At 45.9% G+C, this 13,542-nt stretch overlaps 1 protein-coding gene across 1 annotated transcript in view; it reads left to right on the plus strand.

Annotated features, from left to right (window-relative positions):
* AGBL4 (AGBL carboxypeptidase 4) overlaps window positions 1-13,542 on the plus strand; it is a 2,119,283-nt gene that overhangs the window by 518,004 nt on the left and 1,587,737 nt on the right. The window contains exon 4 of the mRNA XM_054979842.1: window positions 2,411-2,505. Coding sequence (XP_054835817.1) covers window positions 2,411-2,505 — 95 coding nt within the window. The remainder of the gene's footprint in view (window positions 1-2,410; window positions 2,506-13,542) is intronic.

Below are 13,542 nucleotides of genomic sequence, written 5' to 3' on the forward strand. Positions count from 1 at the left end.
GCTAGTATAGTGTAGTGGCTATTGTCAGATTAGGACCTGGGAGACCTAGGTACAACCCCCCCCCCCACCCCCCATACTGCCATGATGTTAGCTAATGGCTTCGTCTTAATCTAACTTCATGGGGATGTTGGGAGGACAAAATGGAAGAGGAAGGTTGCTACCTTCAGCTTGAGAAGGTCCTGGAAATTTGGAGAGAGTGCTCAGGAAGGGTGGAGTTTGAGAAAGGAGTTTGGTGGAGATGTAGTACAATAGATTCCACCCTCCAAAGCGGCCATTTCCTCCAGAACTGATTTTTGTAGTCTGAAGATTAGGTAACAATTCTGTTAGAAATTCAGGCCTGGCCTTAGAGTTGCCAAGTCCCCTTACTCATCCAGCCAGAAAGGGGGGGGCAACACTTACCTTTTGAATGTCCGTGAATATGCGCAAATAAGGCTGCCAGACCCCCGGTGGGGGCGGGGGATCCCTCGCCCCCACCCTGCCACCCCTGCCCCTCCCTACCTGGCCAGCAGGGGGACGCGCACCTTCCATGCGTGCCCTCCTGCAGTGCTGCGTGCCCCTGCGCACAGCAACCGCCAGGATCAGGCCTGTTTTGGCCTGGATCGGGGCCCCTGTGGAGCGCAGGAACATTCCTGTGCTCCGCAGGGGCCCACAATGGGCCCAATCGGCGCCAAAACGGGCCCAATCCACACCAAAATGGGCTCTGATCGGGCCCATTTTGGCACCGATTGGGCCCATTGTGGGCCCCTGCAGAGTGCAGGAATGCTCCTGTGCTCCACGGGGGCCCTCAATGAGCCCGATCTGCGCCCAAACAGGCTGCATGGTGATGTCACTTCCCAGCAGTGAAGTCATCACGATTTCAGGAGCACGCGCATGCGCTCTCTGCACGCGCACCCCCCCCCCAGGTAAGAGACAGATCTCAATCTCCCAATGGAAGATAGAGGAGGCCTGGCAACCCTATGTGCAAAGCACATGCACACTCCTAGTGTGGCGCAATGACATCACTTCCCAGTAGGGATCCCAGACCCCCGGTGGGGGCAGGGGATCCCCCACCCCCACTACCCCCACCCCACCCCCACTTACCTGAGCAGTGGGAGGCACACCTTCCTTGCACACTCCCCCACGGCGCAGCGTGCTCGTGTCTGGGATCGGGCCCATTTTGGCCCGGATCAGGGCTGCTATGGAGCGCAGGAGTGCTCCTGCACTCTGCAGACCTCAAAACAGGCCCGATCCATGGCAAACCGGGTCCATTTTCAGCAGCTGCAGAGCACAGGAACGCTCCTGCACTCAGCAGTGCCCAAAATGGACCCATTTTGGTGTGGATTGGGCCTGTTTTTTGGGCCGCTGCGGCCCAAAAACAGGCTCTGCGGAGTGTTCCTGCGCTCCGCAGAGCCCAAAACGGGCCTGCTCTGCCGTGGATTGGGCCCATTTTGAGGTACTGCGGAGTGCTGGAATGCTCCTGCGCTCCACAGCGCCTCAAAAACAGCCCTGATCCGTGGCATAATGGCCCATTTCTGCAGCACCCGCAGCGTCAAAAAACAGCCTGCCCAGGGGCTGCACGATGATGTCACTCCTGAAGTGACGTCACCGAACCTGGGGGGGGAGTACGCGCACGCGCTTTGAGCGTGCGCGCCCCCTTTCCCCAAAGGTAAGTGCCAGGCCCCTGTCCCCCGCTTGGAGGTTGAGGGGGCCTGGCAACCCTACTTCCCAGAGTGATGTCATCATGCAAGCAGTGGGAGAGATCCTGAGGGGCCCTAGTCAAACCAGCACAAAGTGTGGGAGCACTTCTGCAGCTTATGCGATGATGTCACTCTTGAGAGTGATGCTTGTCATGCTGTGCCAAGAGTGTGCCCTAGGATGCTTGTTCCTGTCCTCTCCCCCATTGGCCAGGTGAGTGGTGGCAGGCGCAGAAAGCAGGAGATTCCCCACCCTCAGTGAGGGACTTGCTGCCCTATCCTACCTGGAGGTTGGTAACCTCAAGAAGAAACCTGTATATGCCACCCTAAGTACCTTGGAAGAAAAGCAAGATAAAATGAGATGGGTAATAACAGCAATCTTGACATAGAGACAGGGGCAGAAACTCATATTTAGTTGTGGTTAAAATAATTTTCCAGCCAAATCTAGGTTGCTATGCAGCACCATACTGTGACCCTAAGACTTATCACACTTATTTGGAGGCTGCTTTCAAGTCTTGAATAGCGGCATTCCTTGATTTAGTGTTATTTAGACTAGGTAATTTAGGTCCATCTGAGCAAGACTTTGCATAATGCTACTGAGGTTTTAAGAATGATTGCCTTACCTTACCATTTCTATTTTTTAAAAATGGTCTAATTTTGTTATCAGATGTAGTATTCGAAGCCTGTGTGCAAATGCACTTCACAGTGTAACTGAGATTTTCCCTTATGCCTTTCAGAGGGTCATTTTCAACATTGTCAACTTCAGTAAAACAAAAAGCCTCTATCGGGATGGAATGGCTCCAGTGGTAAAATCCACAAGCAGGCCTAAATGGTAAGTTAATGCTCCAGTTAATATTGTGTTTGGGGAGGAAATTTTGGCCACATTGGGTTTTGGAATGGTTACTCTGTGGTTTCTTTGAAACTTTGGTTTTCTAACTACTTTTATTTGCTTGACCACTGCCATAGCAGGAGATACTCATTTTATAATATCACTTTGTCTTATGGGATGCTGCATGCTGCTCACAGGATAGGGCAACAGGATCCCAATGCACATTTAGTGCCCTCAAACTAGTACTGACCTGGAAGAGAAGTAGCCATTTTCTGGCAACTGATTGCTTGTGCCCCTTAGCTTGCTATTTTACAATTTTGGTATAAGAGGGTAGTGGGGGCAAAGATAAAGAAATATTCTGTCTCGTACTTCTTCTCAGCATCTAATTGGATATTTGATCATTATATTTGATGCATACCTTTTTGGCCATCCCTTAGTAAAAATCATATGGGAATGGTTGGGGCTTGCTAGTAAAGCATCTGCTTTGCATGCAGACGTCCCCAAATTCAATCCTAAACATCTCAATTTAAAAGGATCAGGTAGTTGGTGATGCAGAAATTCTCTGTTTGAGACCCTGAAGAACTGCTGCTTGTCAGAGTAGACAATACTGATCTTCATAGACCAATGGTCTGACTTGGAGTAAGGTAGCTTCACTTCTATGCATGGGGTTTAATAGGCTGAACAGTTCGCCTGGTAAAGCTATAGAAATCCGTTTTAGGGAAGAAAGAAGAGGCTAAGGTAGATACATAATACCAGGTTGTACAGGTTCTTGTTGTATTTTCTTTATGTAAGTTTTTGAAATTAGTGTTTAGGGGATAGTCCATAAGATGCTGAGCTATTTTCATTTTTTTTCATCAATGACAGTTGAACAGAGCAGGATCTGATAAACTGTGCTTTAGATATTATGATTTCTTTGCAAAGATATAGTTTTATTTTAACTGCTATGATGCTACTGATTTTCAACTTAATCTGTAAACAGGCATATATTCCGAAGTCAGTTGAATGTGGTTAACTCCTAAGTAAGCATGCATAGTATTGCAATCTTGGTGCTACTATTATTCTCTCTTGCATTCCTTTTTCAACCATCTTATCTGGAACATTTCCAAGTCAAATATATTAAATAGATCTTCACTACCTTTTAAACTGTATTGTGCTCAGAGTAAGCTCTAATATTTCTCTACAGATTAATTTTATAGCGCCACTGTTTTACTGCACATTTTTCCCTTAGTGTAGTTTTAGTGTAGTTTTAGTGTAGTTTTCCCTTAGTGTAGTGTAGTTTTACATTTAAAGAAAATCTATATAAAACAATAAGAAATAAGCCAGTAAAACAACGCTGATAAAATCTGCAATCTTTCTCATTATCGGTGTGTGTGTTAATTTCTTTCATTTCTTGAGAATAGCTTCTTGCAATTAGATGTTATCTATGGAAAGCAAACTGATGATTTGGTGCTGTATTGCTACAATCTCAGCAGAAATCGGGGTTTCTGATAGCAAACTGCTTGCTGTCAGGGTCTAAAATCCATTTTATTCAAAGACGGAGGCTTAAACTGAGGTAATCTGCATCCAAAAATAATGCAAGACTAACAGGGCAGAACAGAGGAGTTTTCCAGCTGAGATTATAATTCAAATTAGAGAAGAATTTGTAGGCAATATAATATAAAAAGACATTACATGCTATGCAAACGCATATCCTGAACTGCCCCAACCCCATTTCTGCAGCTTCATTAGTGATATCTCACAAGTTGTCAACCGTCAAATACTAAATATCAGAACAAGTAATCAACCAAATATCATCACATAATTTTGAAAAAAGGGTAAGTACTAGAGAAAATTCCACTTGGACTATGACTTGTTTTCATGTGGAATATTAACACTGTTTAGGGGTTTATGCAGGTATATCAGTGAAATCTCACAGCTCTTATGAAGTAACTCAGCATCATGTCATGCCAAGTTATATTAGGTGCATGCATTTCATGCCAAATAAGATACAGTGAAACAAGAGAGATGCTAATTTAGACCAATGAAATATGTTGTGACTTTTCAGGTAAAATTGATCAGAATGATTTGCTTCTTCATAACTGTTGAAGTAAGATAGTAATATCTGAAGTCTCTTTCTTGGTGATCACTGTTGCAATTGTTAATGTACTACTTTTTTGTCTTTGTTTTTCTTTCAAAAAGAGATGTGGATAGGTTTTCTGGGACTGGGGAATGGATACTTATGTTTTATTGCTGCAAATTAATGGATGATGAGTTCATCTAATAAGTTCGCTTAAGTATACAAGATCACAAAAACAGATAGAAATTCTCACACATCAGCAACTCAGGGACTTCCAATTTTGTTTTTAAAAAACTGTGTCTACCCAAGCCCTTACCTACTCCCTCATGGGCACCTCCACATGCCAGATAACCCCTTTCAAATGAGCAGTAAGTTGCACATACCCTATGGAGGCCTCTGTCCTCTAGTGACTGAAAAACAAAGTGAGATCCACTTCAGCTACAAATTAAAAGTTTATGTAAAGTGTTTCTGTGAGTAGTTGATTCTGTCAGACCACAAGTCATAAGGTCCCAGCCCAAATTCTATTCAGACTTACTCTTTGATTGGAAGAGACTTTGCACTGGAAACAGCAAAAAACTTCTTTATTAGTAAATAACTTCTGCTTAGAGGCAAGCTGGACTAGAGTAGGAAGGCCCTGGAAAGATTTTCAGAGCAGCTCATAGGGTTTCCAGCTCCAGGTAGGGAAATTCCTGGAGATTTGGGGGTGGAGCCTGGAGAACACAGAATCCTGGAAGGGGAAGGACCTCATCAGGGTATAATGCCATACAGTCCACTTTCCAAATCAGCCATTTTCATCAAGGGAACAGATCTCCATTGTCTGGAGACAAGTACTCTTTACTCAAGTGAGTTTTACCTAATTTTTTTTTAAGTCTCTATGAAAAATGAAAACAAAGTGAGGAAAAAGTCCCCCCCCCCCAAAGGTTCACTTTATATATTAAAATCAGGACAAGCTGTTCAAGAAGAAGTGGAAGAGCTAGGAGAGGGGGACAACAGCCCATTCTGCACAGCACACTTTATCAGCATTCATGCTGAAAAGCGCTGAAATGGCTTAGGGCCCCATCTTTCTGCACTATATGACCTCGAGGTGATTTGCTGTCTGCTGACGAGTTGAGATGTGTCTGTTTGGAGCCGCCTTTTGTGGGGGCTGAACCTGATGTCATTTTTTTAAAAACTTTGTGTATGCATCATAATGTTGCATTGTTGGAGCCCATCCCCCCACCCTGTCCCTGTATTTGCTGATTGGGCTGACCCATGCCCGCTGGAGAGGCAATTGGTGGTGGAATTCTGGGGGAAAACATGTACTTTAAAGCTTGTTCTACTCTTGCTTATTTTTTTTAAAGCCAAGCATCTGAAGGAGTTCAGAGAGCTGATGAGGGTGGGAGTGGTTACCAGTGGACAGACCAATCAGCACCTAGGGAAAGGAAGAGAGGGGCATGAGAAACAGAATGAGAGTATGGTGTTTCACGCAAACATCAAAAATAGTCCAGTAGCACCTTTAAGACTAACCAACTTTATTGTAGCATAAGCTTTTGAGAATCACAGTTCTCTGTCAGATGCATGGAGGGCAAGAAGAAACTGGTCAGATATATATGATGTCTGTTTGTATTTGTGCCAGTTTCTTCATGAGGTTGATGGATTTCCTCTCCATTCGGCAGATGGAGTCCAGTTCACGCAAACATAACACACAGCAGCATCAACTATGCATCGGCTTCAAAAATAAATAGCAGAATGTGTACAGGGGGAAAGTATGGGGAAAAGATGGACAAATGTCATATGTGCATCGCATGACTACCTTGGATGTAGGGCTTTTTTTCTGGGGAAAGAGGTGGGGGAACACTCACCCAGGACAACTCCTGGGAGGAGGTGGCATGCTTCTCACTACATGGGAGCGCGCACTGTGCGCACACTCCTGCAGGCAGTGGCTGCCTTGGGAGCACTCTATTGCTCCATGACAGGACCAGATTCGGCCCCGATAAGGCTTCAATTGGCCCGGAGCGAGCTGCTCTGCCACAGCGGAACACTCCCCCGCCTGGCTGTGGCCAGATCCGGGCCGTTTCAAGCCCAAATTGGGTAAAAATGGGCCCAAAGTGGCCTGGATCAGCCTGGAAAAGGCTGCTGCCACACGGGAGAGAACTCCTCCACCCAGCAGCAGCCCAAATCTGAGCATTTAAGGCCTGATATGGGTTGTTTTAGGCCCAAAATGGGCCAAAATGGGCCCCAAATGGCCTGAATCAGCCTGGAATGGGCTGCTGCTGTACATGAGAGCACTCACTCATCCAGCAGCAGCCTGAACCTGGCCGTTTATGGCCTGATACTGGCCATTTCAGACCTGAAATGGGCCGAAAATGGCCAAAATGGCCCCACAATGGCATGGATTGGGGCTGAAATGGCCTGGAGTGGGCTGCTGCCAGGTGGGGTAACCCTCCCCCCGATCTAGGCAGTTTGGGGCCCGAAATGGGCCTGAAATGGCCAAAACGCCCCCCAAATGGCCTAGATAGGGGCTGAAATGACCTGGAACCAGCCATTTCCAGAAGGTGGAACCTTCCCCCACCTGGCAGCAGCCCGATCCTGGCCATTTCAGCCCCAATCTGAGCCGTTTCTGGCCCTAAATGGATCCAAAATAGCCAAAACGGTCCCGAAACAGACAGGATCAGGCCCATGTTGCACTGGAATGGGCTGCTTTCAGGTGGGGGAACCCTCCCCCACCTGGCTGCAGCATGATCCGGGCAATTTCAGGCCCAATCTAGACCCAAATGGGCCCCAAATGGCCCAAACAGGCCATTTTAAAAATACAAGTCGCGTGGATATTTTATAGAGGTGCTGGAATGCTGTTCTGGGGCTTTCCGGCTCAAAATAAGTCCTGCTTGCATGTCTGGAAATGAAGAGAATATGGGAAGCAGAACAGAGTACAATATGCTGGAAAATGACCATATAGAATGGGCCTTAGAAGTTGTATGTGAAATTAACCTTAACGCAGGAATGAAATCAAAATAAGAGGTACAAAATTGTACTCTGCCTATCTTGAAGAGTAAGGGTCCAATGTCATGTTCGTGGTAATTGGAAGATGATTCTGGATAAGAGTCATCTACAAGGAACAGAGGGTTCAGGGAGCCTCTCTTAAGCATCTGAATTTGCCTTGGTACCTGTGGGAAAGTGTTGGTGTTGACCCAATGCTGGGATCTTTCCTGGCATTTGACTAGCACTGGACCCTAATGATCACTGGTGAATCTTAGGCTGTTGTGACTGGCACATCTTTGAATCAGAGACTCTATTGTTATTAACTCAGGATTTGGGATATGAATGAATAATGTAACCGACCTATAGGGAAAGGGGAACTAGGATTTATGTTGAAGATCTACTTGGGGTAGATGTTAAACTTGACACAGATATGCTGATACTATCAGAACATAACCCAAACGGGTCTTCCTGCACTGATTACTGTATTATCTGATAATTGCTTTAGTAAAGGAACTTTAACTAGCTTTAGTTATTTATCTTGCAAAACCTGCATCATTATATATGGCCAAGAAGATGTGAGGAACTCAGAAGTTTCAAAGGGGCTTGCAGTTCTTTTTTTTCTTTTTTATAATTAACTTTTATTAACAAGTTACAAATAACAATGAACAAATCAACAAATATATGAATATACAAACAATTTAGAAACTATCAATTGTGATAACAGTGCATATCATCAGGGGTTTACACAATAAAGAACTTAGCATTACTATGAAATTCTTTGATAGTTAGATGGGATATACAGATAGCTATAGTGTAAAATAACCAGAGTTTGTTACTGTTTGTAAAAGTTTTTATTTCGGCTGAAGTTTTTTTTCTTCTGTATAAGTAAAGAAGGGAAACCATTTTTCAGCAAAGTTTGTGTCAGCAGGAAAATGTTCAGCTCTATATAAATCGTCAGTTACCTTTTCAAAAATAAAGTTGTTCCATATTTTTTCGAACCAATTCTCAAGCATCGGTATTTGGTTTGCTTTCTAGAACATTGCTATAACACTTTTTGCAGCAACAAGGAAAGATGCTATAAGATCCCTTCTAAGTTTCAGGATTGCTAATTCTTCCCATTGGTCCAAGAAAATTATTTTGGGGTCCAATGGGACTTCATAACCTGTAATCATTTTGATTTCACCTAGCACTTCTTTCCAAAATTTAGAGATGTGATGGCACTCCCACCAACAGTGGGCAAAGGTGCCCTCTTGAGGGGCTTGCAGTTCTGATACATCAGGATGTTTGGCTGTTGCCATGTTGGGAATGCCTTTTATCAATTCCTTCCTTTGATCAGTAGACCTTCTTTTGATGAGAAGCCCCTGGCCCCAGAACTAACCTGGTGCCAAAGTTTGTGGGCTGGCAGCGAGGTTGTGGGCATGGCAGCTGTTTGCTTCCCTGGCCAGCCCCACAAGTGGTTCCTGCGACTTGTGCAGTAAGCTGCAATTCAAATTCCCAGCTGGCCAATCAGCACTAGGCCAGCTAGGGCTTAGGGGTGGGTTCTGGCTGGCGGATCTAGGAGGTGCAGTCTCCAGTCAGGCCCGCTGGCCAGTTATAAAGGCCAGGACTGGCCAAGCTTGGGAGGCAGTTGGGCTCTGACATGAATCCCACCCAATCCACCCTTGTCTAGAATGGAGCCAACTTGTGGGGAACATGAGCTTATGCAGAGCTTGCTGAATGGAATTATTGGGGGAGTTTGCTGTATTTTCAGTTCTGCTGTCACAACTTTAGGAGTGGCAGGTTTAGCATTTGGCATGGATCCTTGGCAGGGGAACAGGGCCTGTGTACACTGTTTCCCCTATAGCTGGGGATCCCTATAAGGGATCTTGGGGCATGGCATGGCAGGGACAAGCCTAGCTCAGGGGCTGTCAGAGAATGCCCGCTTCCAGGTGACAGGGGAACCACACAGAAGTTTGCACCCATGTGAAATCCCACTAACTGTCATCCCACTGTTTTCCCGTTCAGCAGGAGGACTGAAGGGGTCTGTCAGGGCTTGCAGCAGCCACCGCTGGGTGGGGCGCTTGGCGGTCTGCTCCTGACATCAAAGGGGGGGGGGGTCAGGGATTCTGCAGGACCCTGCTCTGTGGAAGGAGGGGCAGTATACGTCACCCAGACTCCCTCTCAATCCACTCGCTGGCCTGCTCAACCTGTGCCACTCACCCTCTTTGGCCTCTGCCATCTCCTCCTCCTTCATCCACTCTCCTCCTTGCCTTTGCTCTCACACTTCTCTGCTCTCCCTCCACACCATCACTCCTTACTCACACCCACCACCTCAGAGCTCTTCCTAGCCACCTTATATAGGGTTTCCTTTCCCCGCCCTGCCCTCCTTCTAGGCTTGTTCCCTCTCCTGACTTGGCCCAGCTGTGCCTTCCCTCAGGTGTTTCCCTCCTACCACTAATCCCTTCTTGGCTTCCTTGTCTTGCTGGCAGGGTGGGGTTGAATGCAAGCCATCCCCAGCTGAGGTCTCCTTGGCCTTGCTCACGAGGAGCTGCCCCAGTAGGCCTTTGAACTGCTGAGCTTGCCTGGCCTTGCTCACAAGGAGCTGCCCCAGTCGGCTTCTGCGCTGCCGAGCTTGCCTGGCCTTGCTTGCAAGGAATTGCCCTGGCCAGCTTCTGGGCTGCCTGTTCATTGATGCTGGGCAGGGCTGCCCATCTCCTCCCCCAGAATGCCTGTGGCAGCTCCACCTGGAGGGGCTTGGCTCCTAGCAACTCCTGAGCCAGGCTGCTGTCCTCTAGCCGGGATGTGGCTCTGGGCTGTAGTGGCTGCTTCTCCTCCTTGGCAGGTAAGGGCTCTGTTTGGGCTGCTGCTGGGTCCCTATTCCCCCTGCCTCGGCCCTTTTCCTCTGTCCCGCTTAGCCCCCTCTCTTCCCCCTGGAGGGTGGGACTGGCTGGTCTCCCCCTGCTCCCTCCAGCCCTCTGAGGCTTTGGCCTTTTGCTCCTTCCCCCTGGAGTGGGCAGGTTCTGGATGTCAGACTGTGGCTTCAAAAGGCTTTACTGAAGATAGTCAACCAATAGAGTACACATTCTAAGATACATTGATCTTAGCTGAACTGTAGAATTGTTACGAATGCCAAGCAATGGATTAGGTACAGAATAAGCAGTTCCCCCAGGCCCCATCCTCCCTCACAGTTCTCAAAACAAACGGCCCGAGGGTGAGAAAAGGAAAGTTTCTCAAGGATGGCAGGAAGGCGGAGGTATGTAGACGATAACAATCCCTCTCCCTCTGCTAGGCTCCCAGCAGCAGTCTTCCCACCTGCAAGAAGCACACTTGATATACTGACAAAGTTAAAATGGAGTCTCTTTGGCTTAAACACAATCAGAACCTGACACTGGACCTGGTTGCTGGCTGGGGTGTTAGGGCCACTGCCTCCCGGTTGCCTCCCACTGCTCCCTCCTGGCAAGTCTGGGGGCTGGGACCCAGACCCCAGACAGGGTGAAGGGGTCATTGGCTGGCAAGCGGGTCAGTTGATGCTGGGATCCGCACCCTATGCTGAGCCAATGCTTCTATCACTGTAACCAATAGTGGCCTTTTCTAGCTCAACATGGCTTCTCTCCTGTAGCTTAAAGGAGAGGACCAAGAAAGAGAAGAGGAGGATCCAGGTTACTTTCTATCCTCCTTATCTCTCTGTGCTGAGGCCACTTAAGTCTTCAGAAGTAAGGTGCTGCAGGATGCACCAACTCCCCAAACCAACTGGAATACACTGCTACCTCACAGTAATACTCCCAGCACCCCAGCTTTTCAGTTTATTAATATACATTTATTGCCTTAATGGAAGGAAGGAATTCATGCCTCTGACAAAGTGAGTTCTAACTCATGATATATTATGGTGTTATCCATATATGTGGTCTCCTAATTCTTTTTTTTTTAAATTTATTAGGTGAGTACAAGTTTACAAACATTTCAGTTATTAAACCTAGATATCAATTCCCCCCCACCCTTTCCCTCCCCCCTTTTCTGGTGACTTCCAACAGTTTTCCAACCCGTATCTTATTCTATAACTTATTTTTCTATTCTCTCTCTCTATAATTAACTCTTATTACAGTAATAAACTAAATAATTTCCATTAACCTCAAATCTATTTAAAATTTAAACTTTACAATAATTAAAACTTTTCTTTAAATGGTAAAGATTACTGTCCCCACTGGATTCCCCTAATAACTTTCAAATTGCCACAGTTTCCCCTTCACGTCCCACTTTTTCCCCAAATACTCCTTCAATCTACCCCAATCCTTAAAAAATTCTTCAGCATTCTGGTCTCTCAGCCTTCTTGTCATTTTGTCCATTTCCGCCATGTACAGCAACTTTTGTATCCAATCTCCAATAGATGGTATTTCTTGCACTTTCCATTTCTGCGCATATAGTATTCTTGCCACTGTTATCATGTAAAATAGCAATGTTCTATGTTGTATAGGAACATCTTCCATATTTAAGTTTAGTAGCAGGAGTTCTGGGTTCTTTATTATTGAAGTCTGCAAAATCTCTTCTCTGTATTTCTTTCTCTCCAACAAAACTCCTCTAGGTAGCTCTTTCATTATTCGTACTCTTTTTCCAGCAATTTCCAGAGGGTTTTGAAAGTGTTTACTCACAATATCTTCTCTTGTTCTTTTCGTTGTGAATTGCACAAGGAATATCTCTTGGTAGATTTTTTTTGGGCTGCATATTTTGAATTGATTCTGTACGCCACATACAGTAAAACCACAATTTCTTCCACTTCTTTATCCAAAAATTCTGCAAGTATTTCTGATATCTGCTCTTGGGCTGACTTTCCCTCTGCTTCTGGGACCCCACGAAAGTTGTCTTTCCATGTATTTACATTCCATCACGGCCATTCTTCCTTGCAAACCCTTAGTTTCTGTCTTATCCACTTCATCCTCCATTACCTTCACTTTCAACTGCGTCGTTTGTAACTCCTTCTTGACCTCATCAATACTTTTGGTTACTTCCGCCACCTCTGATTTAAGTGTCTCTTTGAAGTCTTTCACCATGTCTCTTATCATATCTTTAATCTCTTTATTTCCATCCACCACTTTCTTGTCCAAACTCTCCAACGCCGACTGCCACTCCTTCTTCGACATCGTGGGGCTGGCTTTACCTCGCTCCCACAAGTCCGCTCTCTTCTGCAACTCCGTGGTGTAGGTAATTTATTATTTTTAAAATTAAGTCCTTTATTTAAAACAAATTCTTCTCCAATTAAACAATTCCGGTATCCAAAATGGCGGGCATCTTTTCTCTATGTTTTTAAATCGAAGCTTCTGCCCTTAACCTTCTCCAAGATGTTCCACTTCCACTTGAATTGAGGTCTTGCCCTTTCCCTTTTCCGGGTTTCCCTTAACTGCCGCTTCCAGCCTGTTACTCTATTGCTTTGATGCACTTCCTGCTCCGTCACAACCACACAGCGGTTCTTGCGTTTTTTTGGGTTTCCCACAGTTCACTATCTCTCTAAGACCGCAGGTATGTAAACAATAATTACTTTCTTCACTCTAATTTTTCTAAATAACTTATTTTTAACTCAGTCACTTTACCGGAGCTTAGCCAATATGTCCTTAACACTTAGCAATCTTTATCTTCCAAATTAATTCAATTCTTCTTACCAAATTTCTTCTCGGAAAGAGAGATAGCAATCTTTACCTTAATAGTTCTATTTGCGGGTTGTAATCGCTGTTTTGGTACTCAAATTATTCCAAATTAGTCCACATTAGTTACTGAAGCTTGGGTACGGTGATCCTATGCCAATTCAATGACTCCAAAACCGCTGCAGAGATCTTTGCCGTCCTTCTTTGGGCGGGACCTCAAGGCTGGGTGGGGGACCGTTGCGCAGATCTCCCCCCTCAGCTGAGATCAACGCACCCTCTGGATCCTGAGCATTCACGCCTGTTCTCCACCTGAGAACAGGGGGCCCCGGGCGATCAAGCACCCCACTGGCCCTCACAAACAGCGGCTCAGACAGCTCTGCTCTTAGAGCTGCGTCAGACCACCATGATCTCAAA

This window comes from Eublepharis macularius, chromosome 5 (assembly GCF_028583425.1).
Source record: "Eublepharis macularius isolate TG4126 chromosome 5, MPM_Emac_v1.0, whole genome shotgun sequence".
NCBI lineage: Eukaryota > Metazoa > Chordata > Lepidosauria > Squamata > Eublepharidae > Eublepharis > Eublepharis macularius.